At 40.5% G+C, this 18,057-nt stretch overlaps 1 protein-coding gene across 1 annotated transcript; it reads right to left on the reverse strand.

Moving 5' to 3' along the window:
- Positions 1–1,482: 1,482 nt before the first annotated feature.
- LOC111229696 (FYVE, RhoGEF and PH domain-containing protein 6-like) lies at positions 1,483–17,623 on the reverse strand. The gene is made up of 22 exons (XM_022756121.1): positions 17,429–17,623; positions 16,085–16,534; positions 14,449–16,006; positions 12,348–12,495; positions 11,720–11,787; positions 11,088–11,118; positions 8,583–8,734; positions 6,558–6,714; positions 6,313–6,400; positions 5,687–5,737; positions 5,515–5,573; positions 5,356–5,427; positions 4,709–4,777; positions 4,284–4,367; positions 4,096–4,175; positions 3,864–3,966; positions 3,565–3,711; positions 3,121–3,226; positions 2,855–2,949; positions 2,643–2,771; positions 2,399–2,538; positions 1,483–2,308 (listed from the first exon to the last, which is right to left on the reverse strand). The coding sequence occupies exons 1-22, from the start codon at positions 17,436–17,438 to the stop codon at positions 2,272–2,274; spliced, it is 3,834 nt and encodes a 1,277-aa protein (XP_022611842.1). The 5' UTR covers positions 17,439–17,623; the 3' UTR covers positions 1,483–2,271.
- Positions 17,624–18,057: the final 434 nt, after the last annotated feature.

The raw sequence follows: 18,057 nt of genomic DNA on the forward strand, positions 1-18,057 counted from the left end.
CCATCATATAAACTTGTTCAAATGTAATTATCTTCTTATTTGGCTTCAGTTTTATAGGAGTACTGACATATGTCACAAGCACATCACACAGTAGATAATGAGATTTTTTAGTAACACAATATACCGAACGCACCTCAACAGTTCAGTATGAGGTCCACCTGCAGCCACATCGGCAGTTAGTCAAAGCAACATCACCATGCTGCTACAGTGTTGTACTCGTGTAGAGGTACTGGTACCGCAGTAGTTCACTTAGTAGTAATTTAAAATCACTCAGAATAATCGTTGGTTTTAGTAGGTTGCAGACAACGTCACTGGATGGATGTGATATTATGGTACCACTCTCTGATTAGGCACAATTTACAAAGGGTTTATGAGCTGTAGTTAATGGTTTTCTCAATGATTCATAAGTGATTAGCTTATGTTTTATAGATCAGTTATGAGCCATTATTACAACAACATAACCTAGCATCTTCTGGGTTCATAAAGGAGACCCTCCAATGGACTGTTTTGGTGACTTATCTAATGGAAAAGGCCTGCAGAGCATCTGGACCAAAATCTGTTTATTAACTTATCCATAAAGTCTGACGAGCTGTTGATGTACGATTACAGCTTAGAATAGTGCAAATGATGAGAGAACAATGTCAATTTGAAATGTTAAGAGCTATATTACATTTTGAAGTGAAGAAGTTCCCATTCTGTTGTTTGAATAAAGACTCTTGCATCAGTGTGCCCTGTTTAAATCTATTGTTTGTTAATAACACATCTGTATGTTTCTATTCAGTATTAATGGAGTTATTAACATTGGTAAACCTACTTAGGGGTTCACCCTTTTCATCAGGTTTGCAGATATAAATATTACTTCTATTGAACCATTAGCAAAAGTGAGTCTTTCATCTGCAGTTATTTAAATAATGGGTACGATTCTGCAGCTGTAAATGTTAATATGCAATTTATAAATGGATTTTGGTCCAGATGTCCTCCAGCCCTTATCCAGAAGATAAGTGATCAAACAGTCTGTTGGAGAGGTCTCCCTAATGAATACAAAGTTAAAAAGATGAGCAAAGTGCTGAAAGGGGTTTCAATTTGTTTCAATTAATTCCTTATAGCTGATCTATAAAGCATAAATAAGTAGGTAAATAGGTAAATAGTGTACTAACATTAATAAATCCATTAAGTACAGCCTACTAACCCTTTAGAAATGGTGGCTTATCAGAGTGGTTCCACTATTATGAATTCAAAGTACAGTATTTCAGTAATACTTAAAAAATACTTAAGCACACAAAAGTTCACGAAAAGCTATTCAGTTACAGCAACACCCATATTCATGTAATTTGTTATTCCCCCATTTGCTGACTATTAAAACACCCTGCTCTTCCACTATTTTAATGTGCAGTCAAATTGTTTGTTCCCATTTGTACAACTGACCATGACAAGAGCACAGTAAAACAAAACATTTATTACAGTGACAGAATTAAAGCAGTAAAAATGAGATTCATGGACATTTAATAACATTTCATTTACAATTATCTATATTTACAAATGATGTGTGTAGGGATGAAATCTATGTACAGCCATTTGAGTGACTCAAGTGCAAAACACATTATGGTACAATTATGTCAAAGTACACTTACTGTATGTCCAAACAGTGAATATTCCCCTGATACACCATTAAGACTTAAGGTGAGACTCAAAGTTACAGAAAGGCTTACTAATGTAAGGTGAAGTTTTCTTCTACAAGCATGAAGAGTGCACATTGTGTGTTCTGAAGCCAAGTAATTATTCCCAAACAACAGAAAACATCAACATGATTTGTTTTGACTATTATTGGGTACATGTGGATTAAAATTATCTTTATTACAAATCTATAGACAACGTTTTTTTACTGACAAATCTGTGGTATGGAGATCCAAGCAGGTTACTAAACAAATAAATTAAGATGTAGCAACAAAATCAAAGCGTAAAAGTCTAAAAAAGCTACAGATGATTGTGGAATCATTCTTAAGCTGTGGCCAAAACTACATAAAACCTGGTGGAAAAGATTCATGTTAACATACAAAAATGAAAATGGATCATTCCTACCTTCACAGGAGTGCTCTAAAAACAATGTAAACTCAGGTAAATCTGATGAAAGCAGTACATTACTTTGTATGTATGTAATTTCACGTGGCGCCTCTGGATACTTTTTGCAGTATTCAGAGAGCACTGAGGTAAAACATTTTCAGGCAAGGGTGAGAAAGTCTGTTGAATAACTTCACACGTGGTCTGAAGGCATTAAAGCACAGTGGCTTCTTTGAATGAGTTGATCCATCTATATATATATATAAAAAGAAAAGATAATTAGTATTATTGTTGCTGTCATCATGTGCAATAATGGGTAGCATCCCTCTTTATACTGTACCTCTGGGCTGTTTGTTCATCTTCAGCTTTAAAAATGTAGTAAAGTGTGTTTTTGTGATAGAGCTTAAACTGTAACGTCTCAGATGAATCTTCTTTCAACATGAATCCCAACAGGGGCTGACTCTCTAAGGCTGCAACATCCTGCATGAAGACACAATAAAGGACAGATGGACATGAAATCACTTCCTCTTGGTCCAATTACAACATAACGATGGGCTTTCATTGAGACAAGTGGGAGACCATACCTCACTTGCAGCATACGTGTACAAGACTTTGTCTTTGATGACGAACCACAGCCTCTTCCCCTGCTTCTTATTGCCCTTGAACCTCTGCAGATACCCACTGATGGTTGAGTTGTCTGTGTTTGCTGTCACCTGCAACAAGTAAAAGCCATCTGATTAGATTTCTGGTCGTTATAAACAACAATGCACCCCGATCAGGACAAAGCATCAGCTACCTCTTTGAGTGCCGCAGGTATCTTCTTCTGCTTCCTGGAGAAAGCGAAGGCAGCTCTGTTTCCAGGGGATACAGCTGATGATAGAGACCTTTCATCTGATGCATAGAAATGTGCAACAGACAGTGGTTTAACACACAGAAGATACAGAGAAAAGAGGGTATGCCTGTGTCTAATTCAAGGTGTTGTTTTAACCTTTAACAGCATAAAAATGTGAGGAAAACAGTATGTTGTCACTGGAGACAACGTTAGAAGGAAGCTGCTCTTACTTGTCTGCTCATGAAGAACACAGAAACACTGGTCACACACTCGTGCTAATTGGTTCTTTAGGTATTCAAGACGGTATTTGTTGGAGGAACAGGACTGGCACACCACCTGATGAGAAGATAAAGGACAAGATACAAACTTTTTCTGTTTTGTAATGTGATCTGCTTTCCTGTTTTTAAAAGAATAATTTGACATTTTGAGAAATACACTCATTTGCTTTCTTGCCAAGAGTTAGATGAGAAGATAGAAAGATAATAGATGATATCAATATATGTCTGTACAGTAATTATGAAACTATCACCAGCAGCAGGTTAGTGTAAACACGACAATTTGCCCTTTCATGTGGGAGTACGTGTTGCCAGCGGATGCTAAAGTCATTTAGTTTTTGTACAGATGAAACAAGCAAGATATAATGTGTTAATTAGTGAGCCACACTGTCACCTTACCTTTCCACATGCACGGCAGTGGTGTCTCCTCCACGTTAGGGAGAATTCACAGGTGCAGATCATACACATGGTGGTCCGCGGGTCAGGGATCCATATTGGGGCTTTGGATCCCAAAGGTGCACCATCACCACTATCGCTCAGTTCCACCTGAATATAATAATAAAGACCAAAACACAGGAGTTATCACTCACTGCTCATACATACACTGTAAAATAGACATTTTAGTTTTGATCGCCCTAACATCGGCTTACACTGTGCAAACAGGGAATGTATGAGGTGTATTTTTGAGGCTGTCTTACCTCTTCTAGAGGTTTTCCTGATATAAAACTGATCTTCCTCTTGGTATAGTCACTGATCGCTGTGGAGATGGCCTCAAGCCATTCATCTCGCTCCGTGGCTGAACTGCAGGAGGAGAAAACAAAGTGTAACTACCTACACAGTGTTCACTGACCTATGCACTGCGAGGAGAAACACAGGATGACTATTATGTAATGGATTATGAAAGAGATATCTTTTGTTTCTGAGCCTTACCTTGCAGAGAGAATGAAGGAGCGCTCCACGCTCTCAATGTTCAGCTCATTCTGATAGGCCTCTTGGCTTGGTTTGCTAACCTGTAATCATTTTCACTGTGAGCAGTGATGCCAGCGTCTATCTTATCTTGTGATAATGTATGTGTGAGAAGATGAGAAGTGCAAGGAAATGAGAAGAGAAGTCCTCACCCTCATCCCAGCCAGACACAGCATGTTGTTGAGCTTGTACTGGCCTGACTGAACAGGAGTGGTGTACAGCAGAGTGTCATTGAACTAAAGGAGGAATGACATAGAGGCATCATTAATTCATTCAATCAATCATTGGTACTTTTCTCCGTGGGTAGCATTCTCTGTATAATCAAAGGCTTGATCACCTTTGAGCCCTGACCTCAGCACAGTAAAGAGTCTATAAGTCTAACACCTCACAGCAGCATAAAAACACAAGGATGTATTGACCATATAATGCCCTGAAAAGAAACACTTCAATAAAAAGGAAGCCAGACTGAGCATCTCTTGGAACCCGCATCTGATCACAATGATCCTTTGCAGAAGCATTTGGGGCAAAGTGAAGTTGGGGGAGTGTGAGAGAAGAAGGAGACAGATGTGTACTATACCAGGAAGAACTTTCGGGGCTGCATGACCTTCCTGGCTAGCTTCATCAGGAAACCCTCCTTCAGGAAGATCTGAAGCACAAAACATTAAGTCATGCTTGCTGTTTCACATGTTTAATTCAATGAGACAGATGGTCTGAATGTTAAGGAACTTCATGATGCTCTATATTATACGGCAAGTCCTACAGGCAATAAAGGATTTGGTTGATAAATGTTTACAGCTAACAGTGTTGTGTTTTCCTCTTCATCAGAATAATCATTACTCCAGTTCATTTTGCACCTTCAGAACTTTGAGGTGACATTGTTTTGTCAGCTGTTATATTCAAGGTGTTCAAATGTGAACTCTGAAACTATTCCACCAACACGGACAAGACAGAAGAAGGAAATTTAAACATCTGCTGTTCCATTACAAGTGGGGAAAATCCATTTGTGTGTGTGATGGGATTGAAAGCTCCTGAACGGCTACTGAATGGATCTGAAAGTGAGTTTGGGTTACCTAAGCATTTATAGGGAAAAGGGCTTTGGTAGTTAATTGAAATTAAGAGAAGTTAATATTCTAATTTACATACATTTCCTGATGGTTTACATTCAAAAGTTCAACACACACACACAAAAAAACACAACTCCAAATAACATCTATAAGGTCTCACCCGCCCTGGCTGGACTATCTCATGGTGGCCATTCAGACTGCACTGCACCTGGATCAGCTTCTGGAAATTATCCTGAGAATTTTTTTTAAAAGTGGAGATCAGAAACCTGTGTGGAGCATTTTATCAACTTGTTAAGAAAATGTTCTGATTGTCTCTCACCCCTTGTTTCATGATGTCGTTGGCATGATTGGCCACCTCTTTTACAAGAGCAAGGGCAGCTGCGTAAAAAAAAAAAAAAAAAAAAATCACATACATGACAGGTAATGTTTCAATTCCACTGACAACGTCACATAGGTTTAAAGTATGCAGATGTAAAAGGTCCTTGGTTTACCTTGTGTGTCCTTGTAATCATCTGAGTCCTCAGATAGGTTTTTTAGATAGTCTAAAACAAAATTACAAATATTTCAAGGTCGGGTCAACAATGCAACCAAACAAGTGAAAAGTACTTTGTACATTTGGTCACAAGTGCTCAGTGTTGTGTAGTAAATTCCTGGAATGTAATCTGAAATTAAAGTCCTGGATAAAAAGGTCTGCAGGTGCTTACATAATGCAATTATACAAGAGTGACGTGAGGAACATTCTTCACATTTTGGCACAGAGCGCTCGACCCTGATGCATTAGACTCATGACACCGTAAGCCCACTCATGTTAAAGCTTGTGTTATGTCACTAAATCTGATTTGGACTGCACTTCAAAAATCTTATTATCCGAGGATTGAAGAGGCAAGACAGAACTATTGACTAGTTTTGTTTTTCTGTACACCAGGGGGCAGCATGTTGCCTGTAATGAGACACCACAGGCTGGTCAAACATGCAATGTTTAGGAACCCATAACTCCAAGGATGAAGTGATTTGCATTTTTATTCTTCTTTTTATTTTTTAGAAAAAGCTTGACTTTGAGTTTAGAATGATGTGTCAAGAAATAAAATGGATCAATTTAACGCTAGATCAGAAGTACCTGTGAACAACAGCTGATACTGAGGAATCCTCTGAACAGGCTTCAGCAGGTAATGCTTCAGAGCCAAGTTGGCACAGCGTGGACCGGTCTTGGACAAAGAATAATACACTTCACAAAAGGCACTATTTTCAGGAACAAACACACATACACCATTCTCTGCACATGCATAAACAATGAAGCGTCACTGACCCAAAAAACAACCCCCCCCCCAAGACAGAGAGAACAGGTTGAGCAAGCATTGTTACCTCAAATTCCCGTACTACAGCTCCGAATGCTGGGTTTCTCTTACTCTGCTCTTCCAGTAGAGCCACATTCTTGTCATACTCGCGGATGTAAGTGGAGTACATCTTCAGATAAGGCCCTTTCTTCAGGAAAATGTCTGCTAGCTGTGCATTCTCATCCCTGTGCAGAGAATAAAGTAGTATGAGATAAACTGAACAATTATCATAATTTTAACTAATATTATTATTATTTAGGTGTAACATTTAAATTGATTATTAATGTTCCCTTGTCCTGGAGTTCCTACCTGCCATTGTTTTGCAGAGACAGTGGTGAGTCTCACAGTAACCAGTGAGACAAGTGTAGATTTGGGAATGACTGGAGAATGCTACTCATGAAGAAAATATGTTTACAGACTGATGGCAGCAGTGAGATTGACTAGCATTCTCCAGTCAATCCAGGCTGTGGGTGATAAGTAGGCCACAGTTTCTCTCTGTGTAAAACTTCCTTAATCAACACAACAAATCAACCAGCAAAGCAACACAATAAAACACTCAACTTCTCTCTCTCCCTCTGGGTTCATATCATGCTCTGATCATTGTGTATTGTGCAGATTAGTTACACAACATGAACAAATAAGCATCAAAATGTAATGTGAACAATATTTAGGCTAAGTATGTATCATATGTAAACCAGATATTTCAGGAATATGGTTTTCAAAGCATGCTGGCACCCAAAACGTTACACCAATATGTAATCGTTACACCAATATGTAATCGTTAAGCATTTCAATCCAAAACCGTGGACAAAAGTATGTTGCTATGACAGTCTGCACCCTACTAGGAAGGATTTTATAACCTGGCTGAAGGGATTTACTCATTCAGCCACAAGAGTGAGTGCCTAGTGAGGTCAGGCACTGATATTGAGTGATAAGGCCTGGCAGCTGTTAGCCCACTTCATCTCACAGGTGTTGAGGTTGAGGCTCTGCCAAGTTATTCCTCACCAAACTAGGACAACAGTTTTTTTTTATAGAGCTTGCTTTGTGCACCGAGACTCATGTTGAAACTGTTGCCACAAAGTTGAGAGCATATTATTGTCTAAAAGGTTATATTTTATGCAATTGTAGCATTAAAGACCTTGAAGACCTTGCTGTAGGTGGAACATTTTTTAACAATGATTATCATAATAATACTAATAATAATAATAATAATAATGTTTCACTTTTATATTCAGTTTATATTCAGTTTTTTTCCTCTGTGCTCTTCTCACTAGTTTGAGGTGGATGAAGCTCAGTTGGAAAAATGCAATGTCATGTACTTCTGTGCACCAATCAGGATTTATGCAGTGCTCACATCTTAAGGGACGGTTGGTACAGATGGAAAAGATTCCTCTGCTAACAACACCAGTGTTCTCATTACCTGACAACTCAAGAGAGATTGTGTAATTAGAGAGATGGGTGTGAGAAATTTATGTTTAATTAAAGTGAACAACAGCCACTGACTGATGTGAGGCATCTATAGTTGTTTGTTATAGTGCTTTCGAGATGATGATTTGGAAGTTGACATGAATGCTGTTTACAAGTTGAAAACTGGTAATTACAGTAACTCTGAAATGATGTGAGCACAGCACTGGCAACATTTTAATGACAACCTGATGACAGTTGGTATGATGTTTGTTAAGTGTTAATCAAAGCTAATTAAATCACATCTGCACAAAGCCCTGGTGAAGCCAATTAGCTTAGTTTTGTATTGCAGAACTCTTAATGATACCTAAAGATGTTTTTTAATCTTTAATATTGTTTTTCTTTAATGAATATTTCATCTCTGTGATATTTTATCACAGAGATGAATGAACGCTTAAGATTTTAAGCTAAGGTTTAATGGTCATTATGATTTCCCTTAACTGGAACAAAGGGCTGAACAAAAACCTTGAAAAACAGTTCTGGACCAAAAGTCTGTCCACATACCTTTGGCCATATGGTGTATCTATTGCTCTTGGTGTTAGTAACAGTGATCCATAAACATAAATGGAAAAATATTGTGATCTTGTACCATTTGGCCAATCTCTGCTTCAGCTCTCTCAGCAGGTCTTGGTTGAGTTCGTAGAGTTGTGGGAGGTAGTAAAGGATCTGGTTGAGAAGACGCTCCTCAATCACAGGCTTCCCGTTCTGACGAGATGCTTTAGACACTGCATCCCGAAAGTCCTGCAGGTCAGATAGTCAGACAAATAAAGAGTCAGATGGTCAAATACAGGAACTCAGGCACACTGGGAAAAACCCAGAGTATGCAAAGTTTGCCTGGGTCTCTTTAGATTTTCTTGAAAATGCAGTTCAGTCTGAGATCATTAAATGAAACCCAAGGAATGGACTAAAGAAATACAGGTATAAAAGCTGTCTGCTCTGCAAATTATATAACATGGTCCCCAAAAGAAGACTATAAATTAGATCAGCTCCAGGAACCTTGAGTATAAAAGATAAAGAGAGAGGAATACTGCTGACCCATGACCTACAAACACCTGACTCACATTAAGCATCCTCAAGTTTCCAGAATATAGTGAGTCAGGACTAAAAAACGAGCACAGAGGAGCCTGAGGGCGCCATCTCTGCTTCTTTTTCTGATGATGTTGAGTTTTTTTTTTTTTGGTGGTTTATGTGATCACATGGCAAATAAAACCGCTTAAAGACTGGGCCCCCATTAGAGAGCTCCTGCGGTTAACATGTGTGATCTCCTACTACTACAACAGCTGCCAGTGATGAAGGTGGGTCATGTGGATGTTAGAAAAATATGGATGATTCACGAGATAAAATAAGAATCAGCAGTAAAGTGAAGATTTGTTAGTGATGTTAATATGCTGCTGGGAGGTCAACAATTTGGAGACAATAGGTTTTAACTTGACAGCAAAAGTACAAAGAGAATGGCACTAGCATGGCTAAAAAATACAGTTCAACTGATAACTGATTAAAATACACAACAAATGTTATCATACAGCAGTTTGTGGAAAGCTATTTGCGGACTTCCTGGTGAAGATGGAGAATGAACACATACTAAGTCACCTCCACATTCTTGGTATGACTGTTCCTCATTACTGGACTCCATTCCCCTACAGTCTACAGAGACCCAAGCACTTCCTGTCTGCGCTCTGCACCGAGGAGCCATCGCTTGTGACTCAGTCCTACTACATTCTCATTCATGATTTTGTCTCTCCAAGCATCAACTCATCTGACTGTACTTATCTTGTTAGAATAAAGAGGTAGAAAAATACCATTGATTTACAGTATGACGTTATATGTCCAGTTTTTAAACTGTCTATCAGGTCGACGCGACTGGCCATTGTAGTCATACTGTAAATCAATCAGTCATTTTTCCGTGAACTGTCTTTGTTTTTGGTGGGGTGGCAATGCTGCTCTGTTGGTCCGTCACTCTGAAATGTTTCAACAATTATCGGATGAACTGATATAATATCGTTATGGTTCCCAGAGGATGAATCCTTCTGACATTTGTGGTAATGTGAATTTTCCTCTAACTATATATATGGTTTGGAGTGAAATGTTTCAACAAACACTAGATGGATAATTGTCATAAAATTTGTACATACATTCATGGTCCCTGCAGGATGAACTGTAATAACTTTGGTATCTGGCGCCATCATCAGGTCAAAATTTCAATTTGTCCATAGAATCAAATAAAACTAATTCCCTTCAGTCTCAGCTGTACTTTGTCTTTACTGCTAATTTACAAATGCTAAAATGCTAACATATTAGACTGGTCATAATACCTGCCTAATATCACCATGTTAGCATTGTCATTATGAGCAGGTTAGCATGGTGATGTTAGCATTTAGCTCAAAGGACCATTGTGCTAAAGTACAGCCTCACACAGACACTGGCTATGACTTCAAGTTTTAACCATCCTTTGTGCCAATATGACCCACAGCCATAGTGGCTGTGTTGGTAGTTGTGCTTAAGTCCTTATTTTATAAACTGCCTCCATTTTTTATATTATTTAGTTTTATTTTATTTTAGTCTGAAAGGGCAAGCAAGTTCACACATTTGATTGTGTTCCTTTATCAATTCAGATACTGTACATCACATCGTATAGCTGATTAATTACGAGACAGTAATTGTTAAAGGTTGTTGTACCTGTTACCCTACATTGCGTTTTGTCACGTGTCAAACATCTTAAGGGAATTAAAGCAAGGAAAGATTAAATTTCTCAAAATTTCAAAAGGAGACAACATGACTCTGTTTAGGTCCAGAGAAGTGCAGTGTTTCGGTTAGATTGCACTACCAGGGAAATTCAGTAGAAAACCATGAGGAATGTGAACTATGAGGGCAAGACTGAGGGGAGCTGGGTCTGCAAACAGTCTTATCCTGCATGGGGTGTGCCCCAGTGGTAAGCATAATCAAACACATATGGAGAATGTGGGCTCTCACAGTAGACTAGCACTAGATAAAACATATAGAGAACAACACCAGCCTCTGCTCTCATCACAGCAAACACGAGGCCTGTTTTTGTGTGAAGCAAATAACACTAAAGGGTGATGTGTGGGGTTCTTACAACATGAAGCAGCTTCAGGACATCAACAAACCTGGAAAAGAAAACAATGGAAAAAGTTAAATAAGTTATGGTAAATAAGTAAAGCAAAGTGAAGAATACAGACAAGAAAAATACATTCTCTCACTTCTCTTCTTCGAGTGTTATCTAGCCATGCTGACATTTGTGCTTCTATTTGCCAAGGTTTTGAGATATCTGTCTCCACCCAACGCAATGTGCTTTCATAGGGTTTTATCTTTGCTGCTCACAGCATAAAAAATGAACAGACACATGTCTGTCCAAAAGTAATATGCTTTGTGTTACACAATGTACAGACCCAAAGTGTTTTCATTTTATACAAGAGAAATAGTCTCTATGAGGCTGTTGCTAGTGAAGTTTGTGGATTATCCAGAGCAATGGGATCACTGTTAGTAGACTGAGATACTGCTGTTCAGTTTCTAAATGTCCCTAAATGTTAGATGTTCCCTTCACCTCAGATGCACTCAGAGAGCGATATCTCCAAACCAGGGCAAATAAAACCATAACTATCTGCGTGGCTGGACACCACAAGTAGCAAGTGAGAAAATCTTCTTTTTTTTTTTCTTTTTGTAATTTGAGTGAACCTACGCTTTAAGAAAAAAAAAGAAGACTCTTACACACTCTCGGAGGACATGATTTCGGTAGCGATGTGGTGAATCTTATTCTTCTTCTCTCCACTCTGCGTCTAACAACGGTGCAAAAACAGACTTTCATTAAATGGATTAAAGAACAAGGCTCATAACAAAAACACCCACAGATACATGCATCATAATACACCCAGTTGCTCATTAGGAACTAGAGGGTGCGGTTTGTGGTGCTTTTGAACTGTATCACATCAAACAGAGGGGTGTTTCTGTTCTTTAGCCTACCCTCATTAATATAATACAGTACAATTCAACAGCACCGCAGCATGCAACCTCCAAAATGATCCTATAGTCAAACCACACCTCTCAAAACACTTTCAATGAAAATTGTGAAGGTAGGATTTATTATATATTATACTGCATTAGTGTAAGCTAGGTGTTTCTTATAAAACTGGAAACTGAGTGTACATTCAGGAGGATATTCGTTATACATGAGGTCAGTGAAAATGAGGGAACAAAGTGTGAAAATGAAGAAAAGTTTTCAAAACTTTTATCTCTCAGCCCTTGTAAAGAACAAACCCTGGGAAATGATTCCAGGAAATATTTTTGAGCACACAGGGGACTGAAGTCATAAATCATACACAGCATCTGCTCTCCTCACCGTACTCTCCTCCGGCTGCTCAGGGTCTCCTTTACTTGAGATGGAGCTGCTATCGTTGTCCTCCTCATCTGAGGACGAGATGTTGGCCGCGATGTCATCATCCGAGGGACCATCACCCAGGGGTGCAGATTCCTCATTGGCAGAGTTTCTGTTGAAAGGGCAGGATGTTAGGCTCAGACACGAACCGAGACAGATGCCAGAGCATGAACAAAATGTGCAGGTGCTGCGGACACATAGAAACAACTGGAGGCATTAATTAAAAACACTGAATGCAGAACAACATGACACAGCTTTAGTCATTCAAACGTGATATAATGAGAAGGCGGAAAGTGAGGATGTTATTTATGGAAGAGACGAGGCTGAAATAAAAAACACCTATGTCAGCATTTCATAAGTGGGAGTGTGCCTCTTTGGAAGTCCAGTGGTATTCGAACATTTCCTGCTTTGATCAAATGGGAGTTATGAAAAAGAACACACAGGAAAGGGAGCACTTGACACAGCCGGAAAAACATTTAATGATAATCATCAACACTGTCACATATCACTAGCCCCAGTCCAGCTGCACACCTCGGGTCACAGAGCAGCAGTTTGGCTAAATGCTGCCAAGCCCAATAGAAACAAACTCTAAACTAAACACAAACCACTCGCCACGATCATCACAATCATCACACACTTTCTTCATTTAATCTTCCAGCTAAAAGAAAATGACTAGATACGAAGAGCTAAAAGGAAACTGCACCAAAGAGAAATTACAAATCTAAAATACCACAATTCCCTGAGGGAGCACTCGATGTGAAACGACGGCACCTCCCTGAACAAAACTGCAGAAAAAGAAATAGACCCTAGCATCAGCAGCAGACCCATTAAGTCAGAGTCAGTGGGTCTCACATACTGTGACGTGTTTACAATAACTGTTGTATTTAACTGTGACTGGTCTGTGTCTGTGAGCCGCTCAACGTGTTTCCAACATGTGATTGTTGCACTGTTTGACACACTAAGCCGTGAGAGGCAGAGTGTACAGTTACACAAACTGTAATCCTATTTTTCCAACTGACTTCTGCTCATTCATAACACACCATGCATTCTTTATGTAAAAGGATAATTACAAAGATTACTCCCAAGACTATAAACATACTTAAAGTTTAATTGAGCTAATTAAGCATGTTGTGACCAAACTTTTTAAGGGTCAGTTCACCCAAAATCACATTTCCTCACCTTCTCCACTGCTACTGTATATCTGTATGTGTTGTTTTTTTTTTATCCTAGGATGTGAGCATTTGAAATCACATTATGAAAATTCAGTACCAGTGTCTTGTCCCAGAAACAGGGTGTCTGTTCCTCTGCTTAATTCACAGACCTCCCTGTCAGTTTTATAGAGACTATTTCTTTGATAAAAAACAAGTTTCAGTGAAAACTATTGACAGCAGGCTCTGGTGATAACACGGAGTAACAAGAACATGGTTTCTGGAAAGACACACTGCTCTTTAAGAATCAGTTTTCATTGCTTTGAGCAGCACAAAGGGATTTCCCCTGTGTTTGAGTGTAGTTAAAAAAAATAATTCTCAGTGACAGATATCTCAAAACCTGGAGTGCTGGTGTCTGAACTGAACCCTTTAAAAATGGAGACACTTTTAGTTGAAGTACCTTCTTAGCCTCAGATAAAAAGATGCTGAGCTACAATGCACTGGTGACAAACACTGATGACTTTTAGGTTTCTCTAGTGTTGCCTCTGATAATAACCTGTAGTATATACTGTATTGTATAGTGCACCATAACCTATAGTACATATTTAAGAAATGGTATGCGCAATCAAAATATTTAAGTCAACTCATAATCAACTCCCGAAAGGTGTGGCAAACACACGTGCCCCCTTACTTGTCACACACCCCAGACAGGAATCTGCAACAAAAGACAATGTGACACGAGTCTTAGCGATCTTGCCTTTTTACAAATGTCATTAACTAACAGATAACTGGTTTTACGAAGCCTCAGGTGTTTCCTGTACTCATTTAATAAAACAAGGCAATCATCTAATGTGCAGTAAACTCATAGGTAAGTTTAGGATGTGATGTAGACAGACATGAAAGCCACCACAATCTACCTTTCATAGTCTGTAGGTGTCTGACACTGTTGGTGTCCAGTGTTTTTCTCGAAGGACATATATGGCTCCTGCTCCTCGTAAATGCCCTCATCGTTATACAATTCGCTGTCCCAGGCCGAGGGCTGCGAGAGGGAGGCCCGAGAAGATGACCCCGCCTTCCCCACGTGAACGTTAATGTAGTCTGGTATCTCCTCATAATGACGAACGTTCTCATAGTGAACAGCCTCATCTATTCCAGGGAAACAATCATCTCCATCCACGCTTTGCTCTACTCCAATCAGAGGGCAGGAGAATTTACGTTCAGCCCTGAGACTCTCTGGGAAGTTCTGACATGCTTCTTGGTCCTTGTCCACACTTTGTTCATTATCATCCCCGGTGCAGTCGGGGCTCTGGCTTCCTCTTACTATCAGCTTGGGTAGCATCTTCACTGAGAGCTTCAAGTCCAGCAGTTTCCGGAAAGAGTTTCTCCTCTGTCCTTCAGAGCGAGTGAGGTCAGCAGTGGAGAACGACTTGGCTCTCTGTTTCCCCAAGCTGCCCCGCAAAGGCTTGATTCCAGCTGTTAAGAGGTCTCTGCTTGTTTTCTCATCTGGAGGCAAAGGCAGCTCCCTCATCACTCTGTCCTGAAAAACACTATCTTGTCTGGGAAGGGCCTGTCGTTTCCCATTATCTCCTAATTTCCCCTCTTCTGTCTCCTCAGAGGAGTCCTGTCTCTGCGTGAACGGCATGGGGCTGCTGTGTCTCTGTGGCTTCGTTGGACGCACCTTGACCACTCCATCCTGTGGTGCCACGGTGTATGCAGGAGGCTGGCTGATCTGTGGGTGACTGAGCAAACTGTTATGAGGAGGACAACGTGTGAGGTCACTGTAGACCGCCTTCTGATCCTCCTCTCCTTCCATCTCCCTCTCCACCTCTTCATCCTCCTTGTCCACTGATATCTCCATCTCATAGATGCTGATGTCCCAACCCAGATCCTCCTCATCCACATCCTTTGGCAGTGTTTCAGGAGCAGAGGTTGGCACTTTCTCAGGTGCAGACAGAAAAGGCTTTTTCTTGGGTGGAGGGGCTGGTGGAGCACAGGCCTTTCTCAGAGGCAGAACAATTGGCTGCTTGTTTTCACTAACAGGTACACTGACAGACAGGGATGAGCTGTCCTTCCTCTCTGATGACACCCTCACCTCTTTGACGTTCATTTCCCTCCCTTCCTGGTTTATAATCTCTTCCCTGTCCTTCTCCACCTTTTCCTGACCAACCAGAACAGCTGTCTTGGGTTTCCGTGGTACAGGGACGGGTTTCCTAGGGGCTGCTGGGACTGGTTTGCTCTGGGGCACACTAAGTATTTGCTCTGAGCCAAGAGCATCTTCCTTTGGTCCTCGCCCAGGTGCACTCTGAGGTATCACGTTACCATTTACCTCATCGCTCCATGTTCTGTGAGGAAGAGACGGCCTAACTCTCACCACAGGACTTGAGGTACTGATGTCTGTGTTGAGATTTTTGTCCAAAGTAAGCATCTCTTGTAGAGGTTTATGGTTAGTGAGGTGGGTATTGGTGGGTGCAGGCAGTAGACAAACATTTTGTGGAGGGTTAGCGCTCGTCACCTGGCTCTTGGCGGCGTCTGTTCTCTCCCTGCCGTCCACGACACCTTGAGATGTAGGGAGAAGCTTCCTGTTTTCTTCAGCTTTACCTTTGTGCAGTGTTTTCAAGACTTTCTCCGTTTTGTCTCTGCTTGCTGATGTGTTCCTGATGCACTGGCAGTTTTCCTGGCTACACAAGCAAATAGGAATAATATAATCCCAATCTGGCTTTTTGTTTTCTTGCTGTATTCCATTTTGGCCGTTCAGTAGACCGACGGTCCGAGGGTTTCCTGTTACAGATGTTTGGTGCAGGCTCTTTGAAATGAGAGGTTTGGATTCCACAGCGCTGGTGAGTTTGGAGAGGCAGGGTTTAGGGGCCAATACTGGTTTAACCCTTCTGGGAGTGCCTGGAGAAGGGATAGAGAGGCCTTCTCTTCTGGGGGTTGAGGGAGACAGCCCCGGCCTCTGGGGCTGCACCAGCTTTGGTTTAGGGGCCAGAGGCGGCTTGTACATGCCTGAGGAGAGAAAAACAAAAGATTTACACTTGTCTTCACTGAAACAGAACCTCAAATCATGCTATATCTACATTATCTAAAATATAGCAAAACAATTATGGCTCTAATCCGACACAATGAAAGAGGCATGTTCTGAATTTCCAGATGGCACATTTGATGTATTTTCTGACAGATGCTGCTCTGACGGGGTTTCACTCTTTAACTCTTTAAATCTGCTCTGTAGCATTGATCCTAACCTAGTGACAGCTTAGTGTAAAACTGTTGTAAAGTACTCAACCAACTCTCCGGGGGGTTCGAATATCACATGGCTTTTGTTTTCCCCTGCACACAGCAGCACAGTAATCCTGCTAATGGCCCATGTCAACAGGCAGAGGAGGAGGAGGAGGAGCAGATGGGAGATGAAGAGTAGGAGAGAAATGGAGGAGGGGGAGCACAGGGACTGGATGGAAAAGAGTCACGCAAACTTGTACATCTGTCTGAACCAGTGTCCTTAAATCTTCTGTTGGGGGAGTGTAACTGTAACATGCTGACCTACAGAGATGTTGTTGTTGGTTTTTTACCCCTCAGCAAATCACATATTTCTCTTCTTAGCAAGCCACAGTTTGACAAAATCTGCAAGTCTACAAAAACATGTCATGTAGTTTCATTAGGAGATTGTTGGCACAGTGAGTGACACATGTTTATGAGTGACACACAAGTTAAATATAAAACTTACAGTCACTTACCTGTACAATACAAACAATACATACATTTATTCTTTCTTTAGTCTATTTTGCTGCGTCTGTCTTGAATCTATTATTACACTTGTTTGGCTGCTTTCACCTACATTTAAAATCCTAACCAGGGACTAAAGTACAAACAATACATCTGTTGCATCGTCGCTCACTCACTTACCTGAGTTCATCCTCGCTTCGCTCCTGTTTCGTCTGGTCTTATGAATCAGTGCAGCGGAAACAAATCGTCCTTCATGTCCGGGTACATTTACAAGACTCAAACTAAGTTATGTATGAAAAAGAAATCGGCATTTTCCCTGCGTTTGTTCGAGCAGCAGCACTTTGTGATCCCGCTGTCAACACTTCATTCTCACCGAAGCCGCACTGGCTGCCAAGTGAGCTTCCTTTTTGTTTTCATGAACGGTCCACTAGAGGTCCTCAGCAGGCACAGACTGCCGCATCCAATAAAAAATGCTTCTATGTGTCAGTTAAAATGAAGTGTAGCATTAACTAAGCCTCACGTGTATGTTAAGAAATAAAAAATCCTGAGCCTTTGATGCTAAATTATTATCTTCTCAGCATCTGATCAACGTTGCATTTCCACCCAACCGCATTAAGGCTTCTAAATTGCTTATCATCATTACACAGAAATGTTCCATAGAGCCATACGCACATATCTTTCCACATACATCATCATTACTAATATTAACCCCGCTGTGACTAAGAGGCTAGAAATACGAGTGGACGCCAGCTGATGTTTTGTAAGCCATGTTTGAGTCATGGTTGAGGAAGTAAAACTGAAAAGCCATC

The sequence above is a fragment of the Seriola dumerili genome, unplaced genomic scaffold (assembly GCF_002260705.1).
Source record: "Seriola dumerili isolate Sdu_G_001 unplaced genomic scaffold, Sdu_1.0 BDQW01000242.1, whole genome shotgun sequence".
Taxonomy (NCBI): Eukaryota; Metazoa; Chordata; class Actinopteri; order Carangiformes; family Carangidae; genus Seriola; species Seriola dumerili.